Raw genomic sequence first — 19,402 nt, 5'->3', positions numbered from 1 at the left:
GGGCTAGTCTGGGGCAGCAGAGCCAGCCAGTGGCTGGGCAGGCAGGAGGACGGGCTGGAAACCTTTCTAAGCAGGGGAGAGGCAGGCAGCCCTGTGGGCAGCGATAACTCTGCAAAGTCCAGGTACCACCCTCAGCGCCTTCAGTGCTTGAGGAGGGACAACCTTCTTCCAAATGTCCAGGCATCCTCATGGTATTCAAAAAAAAAGAAAGCAGAGTCTCAAGTTATTGCATCTGCTGAGAAGGTAGCATTTCACTTAATGCTTTAATGCTGTATTTGCAATTTTTTCCCTTGGGCTTTAGTTGACATCATACAGACACAAGCTAGAAAAAAGGTAAATCAAAAAAAAATTGTTTTTCCACTCCTAGAAGAGGCAGTATAATGTTCAAAGGCCTATATAAGTACCTGCGTGTAGGAATGAAAGTCTAATTTGTACCTGGACCTGCCGGGCGAGCTTGACAAGGGCAGCCCCCCCTCACCCGGCTGGCCAAGCGCGCCCGCCCTCGCACAGCTCCATGAGAGCGGATTTGGGCATTTTTGGGGAAGGACAGAGGGGCTGCGCTGCCAGGGGGAAACCGCTCAGGCTGGCGGGCAGAGCTTTGAATATATTAATCCCTTCCGTGTGTGTAAAGGGAGAACCATATTTACACACTCAGGGAAGTGGGATCAGCAGAGGCATTTCAGTGCAGGCTTTTTCATGCGTTCTATTTTCACGCAGCCATTGCATGCATTTCATTGCAGCTAGGGGAAATGGTGAACCCTTGGGAGCGACACGACCTTCTCCCTCGTCTCTGTGGGGTATTGTGACACCCAGTCTACCACCTACAACACGGCGAAGTGATTTTTCACCAGCCTGAAACAACAATCAATAAGCGAGAGGCGGCGTGCCAACCCGCCCCGCCGCAGGCACTCCACGGCAGGCGTTAGGCTCCCACTTCCCGAGGACCGTGGGCATCAGGCAGAGTACACAGTTTACCCTACTCGAGATGTCAGCTCAAGTGCTCTGCAAACAGACTCAAGAGCCTCTTGTCAGTGGTACAGAGACGGCGGCCCCCGCTTCTGTGAGCGCTTGTATTAACCGAAGAGCATTGAAGAGCTCGCTGGGAATTGCTGCCTGATGTGGCAGTTTTTTATCGCCGTTTGCCTTCCGTTCAGACCCATTTGAAAATATCAGCTCTATACTGGTCGTACTGGTGGGGTCTGGATCCTGGTCCCAACACCGGGCTCCTGGCAGCAGAGCCGGGGTGCTGAGCCACATGGAGCTCCCCGCACCGCGTCCCGCTTCCAGCCCTTCTTAGTCCTCTCCTTGGAGGACACGGTGCTTTGGGAGGAGAGCAACGGGGAAGCAAGGTGTCAGCTGTCCTTCCATGTCTCCAGACTAATGTCATCAGCAAAACCCATGGCATCAATAAGGAAAAGGTGCCTGATGTCACCCCCAAGGTTTGCCTTCACCCGGTCTGTTGGCTCTCATACAGCTGTCCTACCAGCATAATCAATAGCTTGCTACACACACTCCCCTTTTTGGACTAGCTAAATGTCTCTGAAAATTCAAAACAAAGCTATTTCATTAAGCTTTGAAGCTTTAAGCAAGACAGACTCCTTTTTCTTGTCGCTTGACATACATCTATCACTGATGTGACAGACAAACCACAGCAAGATCACGGTACTGAAATTTTCGCTCAAAGTGTGATGTCTTTTATGGTTGTTGAATCCCACGAGAGTTGTGGAGGGAGGAAGATGGTCAAACACCCATGAAATGAGCATGGGCAGCCTAGCCTGCAGCAGAGGCTGTGCCACTCTTGCAAGATTTACTAAATTCAGGGTTGATGAAATATAAAGATATGCTAGCTGTTAAAATAAATAGCTGAAGCAGCCCATTATTCAAAGGCTTGGCCAAAATATTCAAAATTCTTGGCCATAATTGTGCAGACTTTTACAGAGTGGCAAAAAACATCTAAGAAAAAGGTCATTCCTCTAAATTTCAGTGCACTGATCTAAACCACATGGGTATCAGAAAGCTTCAAAAAAAAGGGTGCCAGGATCTTTTACCTGGGAAAAAGTATATTTTCCGCTCACTCTGTTTTCTAATGTAGCTGAAGTGTTATGGCTGTTCTAAGCACTCCCTTGTTCCTAAAATGTGTACTATGGATTCAATTATATTAAAGCAAACGATTCTGAGAATGAAGACAATGTGAATCGGGTGTAGTATCTATGCCAATGTCCCCTGACGTGTGGCACCTGTGCAGTCTCCAGAGGACCCAGGATGTGGTCCAGCAGATGCAGCCCTCTTAACAGATCCTCCCACTCCCCAGGGGTTCATAGTCATGCAGATTTATCAGTCTACATTAATTTTGGGTTGTATCCCTCTAAGCACACACCAAATAAGGTTTGTGGTTGACACTGTTTCTCACCACAGATGCTGAGACGAGAGGAGTTTAATGCAGAATTCTAATTAAAATAGACACTGCCTGTGCTATGATGGAAAGTTTCCTTTCCCTTTTCCCCAACCTCTTCAACCATCACCATAGAGAGAGCGTTATCTGTGAGCTTCGCTCCATCCTCGCCCCACCACCAGTGACGGAGGCAGACCACTTACCTGTTGCCTTTTCAGGGTTATTGCACATGAAACACTGCCAAGTTCCCGCTTCCTCGCTGTAGCCAAATAAATCAAAGAACCTCACTTCTTCCAGGTGCATCTGCACGTGGTCCAGGTCCTAGGCCAATAAGGAGAAAAACCAAACTCACTCACGAGGTGAACTGCTGCACGGTTAACAGTTCGTAACTCCAAATCACAGAGGGATGCACAGTGGGCACCAATGCGTGTCCCTTTCCATATGTCTCCTGCGGACAAACAACACGCTGGGGCAAATGTGCTAAGCAGGACGTATATCTCTCTGTATCATCAGTAGCAGCTAATATATAAATTATTTATTAGTCGGTAGGAGGCAGAGGACTGGTCTGGGATTTTTTTTTGCTTCTCCAACATTACTGCCAGCAATGCGCTCAGCAGCCCTGCCCAGCACGTTTCCCACCAGCTGAACCACCTTTATTACCTCCAGCCCTCTCTCAGGATTTTTTCAATGATCCAGGAGGCAGTGGACTCTGCTAACACACTGCAGCACTGGGCATTTCCTCCTGCCCAACTGGATCCCCCATCAGAGCAGGAGTTAGTGGCTGGGGATGACTTTATTTTTCTTTTTTCTTTTTTTTTTTTTAAAGAAAGAATGGAGGTGCTGAACCTAGCCCCCTATGAAAAGCACTAATACAAATGTTCAATATGAATGTTAATATGAACATTTCCAAAAACCACAGCAACAGGACTGGTTTAGCTCACAGAAAGCATACCCAGGTAAATGTGATGTTATTCTGCCAGTTGCAAGCCAGGGAAGTAAGGATTACGCATCTGCAAAGGGAACCGAATGTCTGACTTGATCAAAGAAACCTACAGAAAGTATACCTGCAGCTTCAAGCATGGGGAAAGCCAGAGGATACTCCTTTTGAGGTAATAACACTGTATAATTCAGTGTATTTTAAACTGTAATTTTAAAACAGATTGTGATCTCACACTTAAACAAACGTTGGCGTTAAATAACAGCAACCAAGTTACTCACTGCAAACACAAAGGGAATTGCCAGGACCGCTCAGAAAACACTCATTTATTTGCATGGGATCTTCACAGATCTCCAACACCGCGTGCTGCAGCCCAGAGAAAACATGGATTTATGCAGTCAGTGGGGAAAATATCATCCCTTGCCAGGGACATTAGTTCATTGCACTGAACAATGCTGTGCAAAGGACGGAGTTGTTCGATTTGGGCCTCTTTAGACAAGTTTTAGTGAAGGAGAGGGAGCAGGAGGATGGCTGGCTCAGGGAGACCTGCGGCACGGCGTCTCTCCTCCCCAGCCTCTTTCAACCTGGGAAATGGCCGGGAAATGCCTGTTTTCACAAGAACCGAAACACCCGAGACCACTTCAGACCTCTGGCCATTGCCCCGGATAACAAGCTCAGCTGAGCCAAATGTCAAGTTTTAACTTAACGGGGGCTCTCAGGAGCTCCCACCCTCTGCACGCCGGAGACCATCTCCCAGCGGATTTCAGGCTGGCTGAAGGAAGGATGGCAAGGCAGAACGGGGAGCACGACTCACATCACCTGAAAAGCTCCAAATGACAAAGCTTTTCTTCCCTTTCCAACAGGAATATGCAGAGAAGTGGGCTTCACAACACATGGGAAGACAACGATCACACGATGAAGGTCTTGGACACGTGCCGGGGTCTGGGCTGTATCTGTACCTCTGCGCAGTCGGCTGCTGGGCTGCCCTGCCCCAGCACGCTCAAACTGGCTTATACTGGGGATTGCGGGTGAAACTTGATTATTTTGCTCTGTAACTGTTCTTTATACATTGCTGAAGTTCTTATTTTCCTCCAAAGAGGAATTCTATACATTCAAGGAATTTAGCTGGCTGCTGCACTATGCAGCAGGAGCGTTGTGCAGCTTCTCTCCGTATTTCTCCAGCTGGTCGGTCAGCAGCAGATCTGACAGTCCGAGGCTCCCTGCCTCCCTTCAGATATTTTGTGCGTGGTGTGGGATCCCGAGCAGATCCTCCCCGGGCAGAAGAGATGAGTCCTCCGGAGGGACAGACCCCAGCAGTCCCCCCGGTGTCTCCTCCCTGCTGCGGGCTCCCGACGGAGGGGCAGAGGTCCCAGAGCAGAGCATGGCCAGCAACACGCCCTGCCCTGACGTGCCCTGATCCTCCTCCTGCCCTGGCATCAGGGAGGACACAAGATGGGCAAAATAACCATGGTACGGCTCTCAGTGGGACTGTGCAGGACATTATAAGGGCACGTGGATGATGCTGAACAGAAAGCCTAGGAGCTTCTCCATCCTGTGAAAAAATCTTTTTGTGGCTGCGATGAGCCAACTCTAGACTGGAAGAGAACAAATATCACTGAAGTATCAATGCAGCAATCATTCTTTTCCACTCTACTCTAGTACACTTGAAATAATCTGCAATAAGCCACTTATTTCAGGAGGGGAAGCACGGGGAAAAAAGCCTAATTGGAGAGGAGAGATTTATCTCATCCCTATGCTCCATCATCTCGAAAACTTCAGTGACTCCATTGTGAAAATGTGGTGCTTCTTTCTGCTGCATAAACTGAGATAGCAAACGAAGGAAAGGCAAGAACAGAACTAACAATGGCTTAAAAATGTTAATTATTCTTTTGCAAGGCAGCACAACAAAAGACTCCCTTAAGGCATCACATGGGGCTCGTAAAGTAGTCACCGTCTCGCGCTCTGACACAGCATGAGTCAACACAAAGAATTCAGCAATGAGCTCAAAACCGGCTTAGTTCTTGTAATGTGGCCTGCGTGAACTTTGATAAAGAACTATGAAGCAACCAAACGGAAATCTGTAAGGATGTACATCTGGAAATGCTTTACTTCTGGCACATCTTAAGCCATGTTGTATAAATATTTTTTGTGGCATGAACAGGCTGCCTAGTGAAACACAACATGCTTTCTGTAAGCCAGGTACTCGCTGCAATTCCTTACGCATCCTGGGCCAAATTCAGAAATCGCTTACAGTGATGTAAATCTGAAACTATTTCTCAGAATTTACTCTAGAATAAACCACTGATGTAATAGATTTTTCTCCAGGTTTACACAATGCGTTGGAACACATCTTGAAAAAAAAGTCTAAATTTGTTTACTCCGGATTAGCCAGAGGGTTGCAGGGCAAAAGCGGAGCAATTGCAGAGCGGTTTTGCAGCGCTGACTCCACTGTGGTTCCTGTTGGCTGCGGTGGGTCGGACCTTCCCCGCCTGCTCACAGCAGAGAAATTCCTCAGTTCTGATAAAGCATCCAGATATTGCTGTCACACAACACATAAAACTTAATATAAAATATAATACAGGATGCTGACACTGCATTTATATCAACAGATTTCAAAATATTTTAAATTAAAAGTGCTACACTTATTGAAACAACCTCAACCCCGTAATTTTGCTTCCTGCACTACTGGCAGAGGAATAACATTAACAACTACAATAATTTTGTCAAATCATTCACAATATTTAAAGTTCTATTAGAAATGGGAAGAACTTCTGAAACGAAAATTTCAGATTACTGCAGAAGCTTAGTCTGTCAAGCAGAGTAAGGACTAGGTCATGCCAGGAATGCTCCAGCTAGATTTTTTTCAGAATGTAAAAAGCTAAAGGAAACCTTCCCAGATCTCGCTCCCAGAAAACTCAACGGGACTTTTCTCAGTAAACTGAATGGGAACAAACTCAGGTACCGAGCAAGACCAAAACTGAGAAAGTAAATCCAGCAGCATACTGCAGAGATCAAGACTGGATATTAAAGTCTTTTACCATTTCAGATGCATCACATCTGCCTGACTGTCTTCAGCCTCTGAAAGCTGTTAGGCAATCTGCAGCTCCCGGAGTTTCCAAACTTCAATTCACTGCTTAATTCATTAAATCAGTGAAGATCAGTATCTCATTTTCCAGCTCCGCTATTTTGGGAACTCAGAGATACTCTTAATGTCGTGGAGTGATGAAAGTTCCCAAAATAGGCCAAATGCTAGTATCTGAGCAGTAGTAGGATTATGCAAGTGATGCGCTGGAGACTAATCATGTTTCTAGAGTGTTGGACATGTTTTGTAGACTTTGTGTGCATGATGCACTCCATCTAATCCTACCCATGAAGGCATGCTCTTCCCTAAGCTCTTTATTCACCCCAAACTCTTTTACACTCCACCAGCTCTGACTTTTGACTAGTAGATCTTGGCACGGACCCAAGTTAAGCCAGTATTGAACAGAAAAGCAGTCCTAATGCCTTTGGATGAGTCAGGCTAGGATTTCAATAGCAGCTAAAATACTTAGCGCAAGCTCCACTGTGTCTAAGTAAAACTGGCCCATAAGCTGGGTCTCAGATGTAGGGATCCCCTCTTCTCTTAAAAGCCACAGCAGGAGTTCCCACTTCAATGCAACATTATCTTGGGGGTTCAGAAGGTGTTTCTAACAAAACTCCTATTTTTAAATCAGCCATAACCTTAGTAAATCAATCTTATTCAGTCAGACATCTTCATGCATACAATATTCTGAGAGAGAGAGTATTCTAAAATCACGTTTGACAATTCATTTCATCCAATTGAGCTGGATGGAGATGTTCAGGAATAAATAGATACTTATTTTACAATCCTACAGCGTGCTTTTCCAAGAAGCCTGATTAATAGCTTTGAAACAGCATTTGCTGAAATCCCAGAGACAGTAAACAGCTTTGAAAGAGTAATCTTTTAAACTGATGGGGGTAACTAATGGTGCATGTACAAATGATCATTTCCATAAAATCCAAGTCTGTGTTTAACTAGGTGAATTTCCAAGTGGCTGCCAAAGAGTCCACAGTGGCAGCTAATCTGAATCTAGAGTTTGAAACTGCAAGGGAAAAAATCCATATGTAGCATCACTACTTTTCATCATGTCGGGAACAATCCACATGAAGCATGTAGCAGGGGGTGGAGAACAAGCCTGGAGACCTTTCAAAGCACAGTACAAAACTCCACTGCAGAGGCTGAAAAATGTAACGGCTGGTGAACGTTTTTCAACCTCCCCACAAGCTGAGTGCTTCATATAAAAGGGAGGTGAGAGGCATACACTGGGGATCACCATATGGCCATCCAGGAGAGGACTTAGCACGTCACTGGGTGCAAATGCTCGGAAGATGTCGGAGCTAAGGCAAAGAAGGGGAAGGGGCAGGGAAAGGGGGGTTGTTTTTCATGATTTGAGCACAGCAAAGACTTGCTGTAGCTATTGTAAAGGCCTTTGTACAGCTGTTCTGAAAGTCAGGGCAAAGTTCTTCTACTATTTTGGGTTTTTTTCTGAGAAAAAAAAGCTTACCTTTTGGTGTGGAAACGTAGACTGGATCATGGCAGTTTCAAAACTGTGCGTCCCCTTGAGCTGTGTCTTCTCCCACAAGGCCTTAAGGTCTTGCACAGAATTACTCTGTATGGACAAAGGTTCTGCAAACAAGCTCTGAAGAAAATGTTGAAAACAGGATTTCAAATATTTTTTAGTTGGCCATTAACAAAGAGCATCTTGTTCTTACAGCAGGACAGCCATGCAAATAACCAGGGACTAGTTCATTTCTCTGTAAGGAGTTACGACGGATCAGAATGCACACAATTAGATAAATCCTCAAATATTTCATTTCCTTTGGGCCTTTTTTTATTGTACATTACATGCTTTTAAGGTCTGTGGCTCACCAAAACTATCTATCATCAACTACCACTACTCACAGCAACTTGCATGTCATTTTTGTATTGAAATGCTAGTTTATCAAGATCTTAGCAGCACTGGCCTCTGTGAACCAGGTGTAGATCTCAGTGACATGCATCTTTTTGGAAAAGACACGTCATTTACCAGTTAAGGTGAAGAGATGCTTAGCACCGCTGCAGGTTTGTGTATGTTTATTTGGACCTGACTGCAGCTCTTGGTCCTTGTGTGGGGAAGAGTAACAGTGCATGGTTTGCAACTGCACTGAACACACAGTGGGATGAAATGCAAGAGAAGAAACTCCACAGGACGCGTTCAGCACATATTTTGCTGGCAGAGGAGAGGAATTTTCATGCCCTGAACATTCACAAAACAAGATGAAACTTGTGTTGGGTTGGGTGCTGTCACCTCCAAAGCTCCCCATTTCAAAAGACAGCAAGGATACAACCTAATCCTGCCTTGAATTATTCTAATATTTCAACAGCATTAAGCTCCCCATCGTACAAACTGCACACAAAGTCAATGTTACAAGAACACTACTGCAGCTGAGAGCACTTAGCTTTTCTGCCTCTACTATATCTGCTATATGATCTTGTAATTAAAAAATGCATTTGCCTGCATGAGCCAAGTTAAGAGTGCACAAACAAATCTGATTTTCCATATTTCAAGTATTTGATTTCGCAATATGAACAATGTTCTTTTAACGTAGGTTTCCTGGACGGACGTTCCTTCTTCTCTTTCTAAGCAGAAACCCAGCAATCCTAATCCCACTGTCTGGCATCCAACTGACACAGACACACTTCAGTAAGACTCAACCAGGAATTTTATCATGGCCAAGGCAATGCATTTTTTCCAGCTAAGCTCTCAGAAACAGCCAGATCATTATGTCCAAAGAAAAAAGGGAGAAGCAGTCAGCTCCAGGCAGCCACTGGCACGAGAAAGGGACACGTCGGGCAGCCCCTTGCTCCTGGTGCTACCACAGCAGCGTGACACTGTCCTGCCTGGTGAGCAAAATCAAACCATAAATCATGTAGCATTAGAGGATTATTTTAATGGATGAGTCTGTGAAACTAAGCATCCTGTCTATCAAATAACCTAACATCACCCCTTATTCTAATTTTGTTCCTTTTGTTAATCGTTGATTAACTGTAAGACAATTTCTCAGATCTTCACTGACATATCCTTCTCTCCCTACTACCCTGCAGTAATAATTTGCCGTTTCACGACTTCCATCCAAGGGTTTCAAAACATGGTACCACTATTTGCTAATATTTTGAAAATTAAATAGAAAGCAAGGTCATGAAGTTAAGGATCTGTTCTGGAGACCTGAGAGAAAAAGTCTCTCGTGCTTTTACTTTTGCAGAATGCAATGTCAAACAGACTATGGAGCGACTGGCAAAAAAGGAATAAAAATACAGTAACTAGTATTGAAATCTTCAGAAACCATATATTAGTTGCCTGTCTGCAAATCTATGGCAGATCTGCTGAAAACTACATTTTTATCGCCAGCCTTTCATTTAACTTATTATTAACATACTATAAATACATTTAATGTCAAATTTATCTCTTGTACAATTTCACAGGCTTAAATAACATTATCCCAGAGCTGAATTTAGTGCCCTGTATTTAATTTAATAATAGTTATACATCCAGTACTTAAAAGCTTTAGGATTTTGAGCAAAAGAAAAGCATAAATTACCTGACATTAAACACTATCCTGATGCATGGCAGACTCGAACACTCAGTGCAACACAAGAGGAACCTTGATTTTTCCCCCCATAAAAAAGCATATTAAGCACTGTGTTTACAAGAGGTTTGCAAAGACACAAACTAAACTACATTGCTTCGAGCCTGGCCCTGGTAGCATGGGGGGATTCTGCTGGGGGCTTCTTGGCACAGGAGCCCGGAGCCAAGGGTAGGACTGGCAGAGCCGGAGCAAACTAGCAAGACCATAGGGAATAAAAGCAAAGCTTTGGAAAGAGCAGCTGCAGTGGGACAAATGCAATTCCCCAGCCCGGGGCAGGGAAAGCTATGGGAAACGGGGGGACCAGTGTTTGGGAACAGCGTCCGAAGGAAGCAGGACCCAGCAGGGGCATGCAGGGATGGGGAAGGGGGGCAACGGGCACCTGAGCGCAGAGGAACGGGGAAGTAAAGTAATATTGTCCTTGTGAGCTGGGAACTATGCGAAGCTCTGTAGTCCTGATAAAAGGTGGAACTGGCAGGGCCAAATTCAGCGTAACCTGGGAAAGGGGTTAAAGAGAGAGGTTTTTCAATGAAAAACATATCGAGGAAAAGTGAGGCACCAGGGATAAAAGGTGGAATCAGTGATTATGTTGTCAGAGCAGCTGATTCAAACCACGAAGCGCAGATGGAGCAGAGGTCATTGCATTAAAATCCGGCGGCAGGGGCAGCGGAGGCTGGGCCATGGGGAGCAAGGCATGCTGGCTCTGCCACCCCTCTCCTCTGCTTCGGCTCCTCCTTCCTCCTTTTTGTGCATTTTGGTACTTTTTGTCCGTATTTTTCAACATCTGTTTTCCTCCCATCAGGAATAAAATGATATATTTGTAACAATTCATTTATTCTCCCTAGGTCCTGTGAAAATTCAACCTCTTTCTTCAGGTTTTCATTTACAGAGTAATTCACCTCCTTTATCTTCCCCTTTCATCTTGTCTTCTCATTCCTGTTTCCGCCTCTGCTCTTCTTTGCTTCCCTTGCTCTGCTCTGGCACTGTCCTCTCCTTCCCTGACCACCTCTCACTTGGCTCTTGACCATTCTCGTTCCTCATCTACAGCAAAGCCCCCGTCCCCACAAAGAGCTCGCGCAGGCACCTCTGGATCCAGAGAAACCACTTCTTGTACTGAAGCACCCATATGCTCCTACTGACCTGTGTTTTTGAAAAACATTTTTTGTATTTATTTCTAGGAACAAGCACAGGGAAGAGCGATTTGAGCTGTTAAATTCACAGCATAACTCGCTGTGCATGTTTTAGATTTCACATAAATCCTTTGTATTTCTGAGGTTGCATTAGGGTGGGATGAACTGTGGTAAACGGCTCTACACAGGGTAAGAAACTGAACCTTACTATTTTAACACAAAAACCATCTGTTTCATCTTGAAGTGTGAATGTAGGGTTTTCTCTTACAATGCCATACTATTTGTAACCTACTAGGAAATTCCACATATGTCCAAACACTGGGCTGTATTTGGAAATGGTATTAAACATGAGAAAATAGCTTTAGGGTTGGTAGGAGAACAGCACTGATTGGATTTGCAAATTCTGCTCAGTCAAAATTTCTGCAGTAAAAAATCCCAGTGGATGCTGCACCTCCACCCTCCACCTGCAGCCTCGGGCTTGATTCTGCTCCCCTGCAAATCCACTGCAATGCTCCTGTTTGCTTGCAAGGCACCTGGGACTCACTGGAAGTTTTGCCTGAATGAGGACAAGAAGGTTTGGTCCCTCCTTTTCATCCCCAGACTTTGCAATCTCTCCAGACAGTTTGAATTTGTTGTGTTTAATAGAAATATAACAACTTATAAACTGCAAAATCACTTCAACCTCCTCTAATGACTTTCTGAGAAATCCCAAGGGTCACAAAGCACTGTGGATTAGAAGCATATTTAAAGAGATTAACCATTAAGACATTTTTTCCAAGGCCAAGGTGAACAATAGAGAGGTGCCACTAATTTGTATTGCACACACCTGCTGAAAGAGGAACATGATGTGGATCCACAGCGGAGGCTGCTGGCTGATGAGGGTAAAACTGGATTTACTGTACAGGCAGTAATGGCCCTTCAGGGGACAGCTGAAGAACAGCTTTGCTACACAACTTCTAACAGTATCTAGAAATAAATATACAGAATATTAAAATCAACTACATAAAAGACAGAACGCTAACTGTCCATTATCAGTGTACGTGCAGTCGTGCAGTGCATGGGCATGCATTTCCACTACGGGGGGTATCTCAGTGTGGGGCAACTCCCACGGCGTTCAGAAGGGCATTGCTGTGTCTGCGCCCTTAAATTAAACACAAGCCATCTGACAGTACTAGAGAAATTCAGTCTCTAGTGCTTTAAATCTTACATACTAATCATTTACTCCCAAACACAAAAGATTGAAGACGGCGCACAGTCAGGCTGCTTATCTTCTTTGTGCTTTCTCATGCATTTGGTACCGTCGTTTAGCTTATCGAACCAGACAGATCTGTCAAAACTGTGCATCACTTATTCTTATTTAAAGAGTTTGTTGGAAAAACCATCCCATATTAGTGAACAGCCATACGGGGGCCTGACATCAACCAGCCATACGGGGGCCGGACATCTGCGGGATCCTTGCCGAGACTTTGCGCAGCCAAAAGCCAGTGTCTGTAGGGACGGAGGAGCGCAGCGCACAGCTCCCAGCCAGTAACGGGCTCATTCAGCTGCAGGTAAAAGCTGCAGTACGTCCCCTCTTTGCAGTGAATCCTCCAGGAGCCAAAAGATGAATAAATCCATTTACAATGCTACTGTGCATGTAGCATGTTTCCTGTGTGGGCCATCTTATAAATTCATCACCAGAAATACCACAGTTTCAAAGAAAAGCGTTAGTGAGCGTTCACTGAGCCCTGCATCAGTGCGGGGAGCCGATGTGCCAGGTCCTGCCCCATGCTGGGAGGGCTCCCAGCCACAGCCCCTCTCCCCAGGACCCCCAGCCCTAGCTCGGGTCTGTCTGAACCTGCCCGTGCAGAGATGCTCTGACTACAGCCTGGCTTCTAGGGGCTCCAGGTCCAACAAACCCCGCTTCATATCAAGCATATATGCTACCGGTCTGCTGGTCAAACCCAATTTTTATACACTAAGTCAGGGAGCTGGAGGTTTTGCAGCTGTTTGCCGAGAGGCACAAGGCACGAGGGACGGGAGTCATCATCCCTTGTAGTATGGCAGCAACAACATGACACAGTGACTTGCTCAAACCAGCATGCCGGTGCGAGGCCAGCCACTGGCAAAGCCCATGGGCCACTACTGCCAGCACAGCCACAGACTTTGCAGCAAAAAAACACACAGAGAGGAAAAGGCACGAAGCTCCAGGTCCAATGAGGACAAGAGACTGCAAATGCATTCCCAGTTACCCACAGGGAAAGGTGGGACATGTCCGTTCACAGCTGTGACACAGTGTCACCCACTCAACACACCGGTTTTCTCCAAAAGTGCAGTTTGACTCACAGTCCCAGCTCTGGGGCACTACAGACGGACAAAGCATCTCCAATTCTCACTGCTCTGTCAAATACCGACCATTTATGCCATCTGCAATCACGTCATCTGTTGATAAAAATCCCGCAGTGGTTACGTGCAACCTGAAGGTGTCCTTTGGGAGCAACTGCTCAGTACAAAGCTACGTGCTATATAACGTTACCTGACTCTGAACTTCCCATGCTGGTTTTAACTGGAAATGAAGCCCTTGAGATGCACAATTCTGCTTTTGCAAAATACTGACCTTGAACCCTCATTTTCTGTCTTTGGATGAATACTCATAATGATAACAGCATGTTAGGCATAACCTAATCAGACTTCTTTATTAACTTAAAATAGCGGCATCATTTTATAGCCCCTTTGAACAGGAACAAGCAGCTATCCAAGGTAAAAAAGGCATGGAAAACAAAAGATGGAGAGCATCAGATGATGACCTTGGTGCAAACACAGGGGAGAGCTGCACCCTCTTCACCCAGCTGGAGAGTTGAACTTAGAAGGGGAGGGGAACAACTGGTCCCACCAGCTGCTGCTGCTGCACTCATTTCCTAGCTAAAGGCAGAAATGACAGACGGATGGACAGAGAAGCCGCCCTGCAGTGGTCGATGAGCCTGCTAGACTGATCCACGCACAAAGCCACCGTGGCTCACCTCTCCTAAAGCCCTGGCCTGCCAGCACCTGCGGGGTGAGAGCCAAAGCATTTTCAAGGAGAAGAGAGAGGAGCGTAGGCTCCTGCACAGTCGGCCAGCCAGGTCTCGACGTGCAGCATCCCCAAAATGAATCGCGCCGTTGAGAAGGCTGACAGGGGCCAGCTGTGCAGGGAGCATTACTCAGTCTCGTGCTATCCTGGTGAGTCACCACACGGTGAAGGCGTAGGAATAAAATGCTTTAAGAAAATATCCTAGCTGGAAAAATGAGTTGTAACTTTTTAGAAAATGTGGCTAATAAATAGCACAGCCTTCTGGATCTACTGACAATGAGAGCCAGCAACAAGGAAGACTGATACCAGAAGGCAGCTTTTCTGTCCAACAACAGACCATCTTGAAGTACTTGTTGTTTCTAACATTTTTCATCTAATCAAGATATGAAAGCATAGGAGATAAATGTAATAAATTCAGCATTTCACATAAAACCACAACGTATGAGGAATGAGTCTACCAGAGGTACAAAAGGATGGGTCCCTAGAGCAAAAGTATCAATGGATCAGATTGTCACTGAAACCGCAGAAAATTAAAAACTGGAGTGTTGGAACCTGCCAAAGATGCTACAGAGAGGCCAGATGGCTGTCAGGCTGGGAGAAAAAACTTCAGAAGCTGGCAAGTGGAAACCACTTTATTATCCTTTGACAAAGCTGTTTGAATTTGCTGAGAAAAGGAAGTCACCAGTGTCAAGCTGGGGCTGCGGAGCTCATTGAGACTCCACCGTAGCACAGGAGAAAAGATCTGAGTTGTAAAGGCATGGGAAGATTAAAGTTAGAGTTCACAAAAACCAGTAGAATCACTACACATACTGTGGGGAAACACACACAAGCCAAAGCAATGCATAATATTTGGAAGCGACCACAAGGACCAAACCAGATTGTAGCCACCATAGAGCAAGGGATGACAACAGCACTCCTTCCTCAGAGGAACACTTACATGGTATAATCAGCAACATCAGAGCAGATGAAGCTGGGATTATCTGGAAACCAGTGGGGTGTTCACTAATCTTTAATCACAGGCAGGTGCATAAGCCAATATGGGCCCTGAAGGAGGGATGGCAAAAGCAGAAGAAAAGCCAGAAGCACTGGGAGGTCAGAGGGTCAGACCAGGCGTTGAGCTTTCCTCCCAGAGAGGGAGTTCATGAACCACGTCAAAATGATGTTGAGCTGAACAGGACCACAAACATCATCTGGATCACTCCCCTCCAAAGAGACAGGAAGAAAGACCTAGACCAGCCCCGGCTCTCCTAACCCATGGGTGAGCCAACAAGAAAACCCATCTGTGTTTGTCTCTAGAGAGTATATTTAGCAGAGGACAACTCTGAAGATGTTTGCTCTGCTTTGAGACAGCAATGGAAAGAGGAGTTGAAGTGGGGCCACTGCTCTTGGCGTCACCAAACATACAAAAAAAGAGGCACGCTCGTTGGTGTTAGGAAATACGGCACTCTTTCCTCTTGTGTAGGCCTGAAAAAATGAATATATTACAGGAGAATGTCGCCTTGAAGAAGGGAAGGATCCACACAAAGTGGTGGCTTGATGCCAAGCATTGGGCATTTGTAGGCCACTCTTTGAAGAAGACAATATTGATTTGTGCACATTGACTAAATCCAGTGGAATGTGGAAGTGCTGTCTGGGTCATGTCAATTGCCCGAGCACAAACATACTCTAAGATCTACAGTGGGCCAACATTAGAAGCACGCGTATGACCATAAGCTTTCAGCAGTACAAAGCCAGGGCTTAAAGTTAAACCAACAAAGATGCAAATGCTGCTAAACTGAGATAACAGCTCTGAAAAGAAAACTAATTTAGCTGCGGATCACAGATCCATCATGCCCATAAGCAACACACTCACCTTAGCAGGAAAAAGATCAGGCATAAAATCCACTACTCTTGGATTAGTGGCTATGGGGAAAAATTGAGTTTAACCTAATTACCCAAACTTACTGGTTCAATATAAAGAAGGAGTTTGAGAAACTGAAGGGGTTAATCAGAGCGACCCTAAGTCCTGGGACATATTAAAGCACAAAACTAATGATGTCTTCAAGGAGGCTGTTGACAGAATGCTCTTCCAAGAGCATGGTCGAAACTGAAGACCCCTGGTTTATTCATCACAGATGCTAACCAAACCTTAACGTTAATACGCTCAACCAGAAGTAGAGGCTTGGCCTTCGTCCATGTGTGTGAAAAGTTTAATGCTTCATTATGGGAAGTCACTCTTAGCTAAAAGTAACCATAGACCATGTACTGGCACCGTGGAAGGAGCTGGCAGTCGATGCCTTCCTCTTCAGTCAGTACAGTGGTTATTTTTTCAGTTACAAATGTATGAATTTCAGCCTGGACAAAAGGAGGCTGAGGGGAGACCTTATCGCCCTCTACAACTACCTGAAAGGAGGGTGTAGCGAGGTGGGGGTTGGTCTCTTCTTCCCAGTAACTAGCAACAGGACAAGAGGAAACGGTCTCAAGTTGCACCAGGGGAGGTTCAAGTTGGATATTAGGAAGAATTTCTTCACTGTAAGAGTCGTTAAGTATTGGAACAGGCTGGACTCACCATCCCTGGAGGTGTTCAAAAAACATTTAGATAGGCACTTCGAAACATGGTTTAGTGGGTTTAGTGGGCATGGTGGCGTTAGGTAGAAGGTTGGGCTTGATGATCTTTGAGGTCTCTTCCAATCATAACAATTCTATGGTTCTATGATTCTATGAATTGACAAGAAACCTGGGAGGCATTTAAAGGCTGCAAGCAAACATTGGAGTACATTAAACAGCCATGCAAGAGAGCAAAGTCCAGAGCTAGGTCTCTTGTCCCCCATAGTAAGTCCTCTTTAAATCCACTGATTAAATCCCATTTGAGCAGTCTCCCACAGAAGTCCTTGCAGCTGTGAGCAGAAGGTGGTAGAGCTCCAGGATGCCAGCCCCTGGTTAGCAATTAAGAAAGGGTGCCCAGTGCTAGGTGGGATTGTGTTTGATGGGACTGCGAAGGAGGTTCCTAAATGCTGCAGAAAAGAAAACTGCAAAGGACATATGGAGAGACACAAAAACCTAACAAATTGCTTAGCAGGACATTGTGGATGACACTGAGAAAAATACTGAGGCTGACAATACGTGCCAAAAGAAATGTCAGCTCAAGCGCTGGAGTCCATGCTGGCTGAGCAAAAAGTTAGTTCCTGGAAAAAAGCAGCATTCTTTTGTCAATACCAACTGAAAAAAGCCTCCTACTCAGACAATCTTCAAACCTTTGGTATGAGATGAGCGATTACTCACAGCTATTTCTGCTACATTTGATATGCTGATTTTCACAGTGTCTGATAACAAGCCAGTTTACTACGTGTGTTTTTCATGGTTTGGAACGATCAGTTTCAACATATAAAGCTAATCTCAGTTATCCCAAAGTCAGTGGGAAGAGTTATTTAAATAATAAAGCTATTCTGATGAAGACTAAGATGACCTTGATCCATATGTAGCACTGTTACATTGTATTTCACTTAAGTGCAAACCAACACACCAGTGCCGTGAGAATTCATTTTTATGGTCATGGAAGACCTGTAAATAGGTAAGCAAGGCAAAATGAGTTTTCCTTGCCATCCGGGCACATTTTCAACAAAATGACGTGTCAGAAAAATATTTACATTGCGCCATTTCACAAAATGTTGAAAATGGAAAAAAAATTATCTTTTTAATGAATAGCACCATTAGAGATTGATCCACAGCACGTGAGATTGGCACACTGGATATACACATGCTGCAGAATAACCAGTGGCCGTTGTATCACTAACTCCTGCATGGAGACAGGCCTCTAACTAAAAGTATGAAACGTAATAGTCAAATAGGTTGAGTCATAGCCTTCCAAAATGTGAGGGCATCTCCTGAAGGTGAAGGAGCAGAACTAAAAGCACTGCCTTCCTCCAGTACTGCCCACCGGAGCACTTCCCACCCAGGAATGTACGCTTCTGCTCACAAATAACCAAGCGCTCAGGTATCTGGCCAAAGTTTGGAGAGATCTTTAACCACTGCAGCTTTCTCTTTCTAGCATTATGAATAATAAAATAAGTTTAAACTTTTATTCAAATGTAACCATGTCAGTAGAGTACTACATCGCATATAAAAACACTGCAGATGTAAATATTGTTCAACAGGTTATCAGAGTCTGTTGTGCTCAAAATATCCCCTAAAATATCTGTATTATAGATGGCAAATGTTATCCTAACACCCAGCAGTTGTTAGACACTAACTTTGTATGCTACATCTTCATTTTTAAGAAGCGGCAATATTACTTTCCACAACTATTTCCCCACTTGTGTAGCAATTTCGATGCAGGGTCTATGCACTGCACCCCACTGTAGCAGAGTAATAACATTCACCATGGGTTTTGATATTTCTAGTATAATATTGCACTTTTATAATATCTTAGTCAAGGATCCCGAAGAACCTTTATTTAAACCTCAAAATGTCCATCACAACAGGTCATTTTTGCTGTACCTCGTGGATAGGTCAGAATTGTGGCAGGGTCATTTAGGAGCAAAGCACCCATGTAACACATCCATGTTCATACTTGTGCTCAGACATACTCTGAGAATGAAAAAGATGCTTTTAAAATAATTGCAGTATTTACAAATTGTGTGTACTTATGTACTCAGCATGACAGGCAGTTTAAGAAGATACATTTTGGGCTTTCCCAAAACACACGTACATAAATTGGCTGCACTTTAGGTAAGCTGTGCTGCATACTTTTCCCACTCCATCATTGCAAATTATATAAAGCACTATGAACTGGATATCAACCTTGTGTAGTCCCAGCGGATTTCAGAGGGGTTAAAGCAGAAATAATACAACATAGCCAGACCTATTCACACCTGTGAGACTTGAAGGCAGTCATTTCTGGGGAGAACAACTCCCTGCATTTGCACACTTGGCGATGCACAGCAGCCAGCAAAGGGCAATCTGATGAGTGAGCAAGGATCAGGTGTGTAGGTTTAGCTAGCAAAGGGCAGCACACAAAAATATTTGCTAGGAATAACAAAAATAAATCACTTGCAGGCTTGAGTTAGCGAAAAGGCTTTGAAGGTGAAAAGAAACCAGTCTCAGCCTACAAAGGTGGAGACAACTTAGCTTCCCAAATCTCTGTGCAATTCCACGTGTGGAAACAGGTAATCGCTCACCCTGACTTCAACTGGTAAGGAAAGATTAATTTAGCCCCAAGAAACTTTCAGTAT

General features: G+C 44.8%; 1 protein-coding gene across 1 annotated transcript in view; it reads right to left on the bottom strand.

Annotated features, from left to right (window-relative positions):
- The window catches only part of LOC104163897 (ventricular zone-expressed PH domain-containing protein homolog 1-like), a gene marked incomplete at its 5' end in the record, with an annotated part of 59,143 nt that overhangs the window by 14,022 nt on the left and 25,719 nt on the right, over positions 1–19,402 (bottom strand). The window contains 3 exons of the mRNA XM_009703045.1: positions 2,596–2,713; positions 7,895–8,029; positions 11,970–12,109. Coding sequence (XP_009701347.1) covers positions 2,596–2,713; positions 7,895–8,029; positions 11,970–12,109 — 393 coding nt within the window. The remainder of the gene's footprint in view (positions 1–2,595; positions 2,714–7,894; positions 8,030–11,969; positions 12,110–19,402) is intronic.

The sequence above is a fragment of the Cariama cristata genome, unplaced genomic scaffold (assembly GCF_000690535.1).
Source record: "Cariama cristata isolate BGI_N322 unplaced genomic scaffold, ASM69053v1 scaffold20156, whole genome shotgun sequence".
Classification (NCBI taxonomy): domain Eukaryota; kingdom Metazoa; phylum Chordata; class Aves; order Cariamiformes; family Cariamidae; genus Cariama; species Cariama cristata.
The sequence above is the reverse complement of the archived record's forward strand: the minus strand, read 5'-3'. Positions and strand labels throughout refer to the sequence as shown.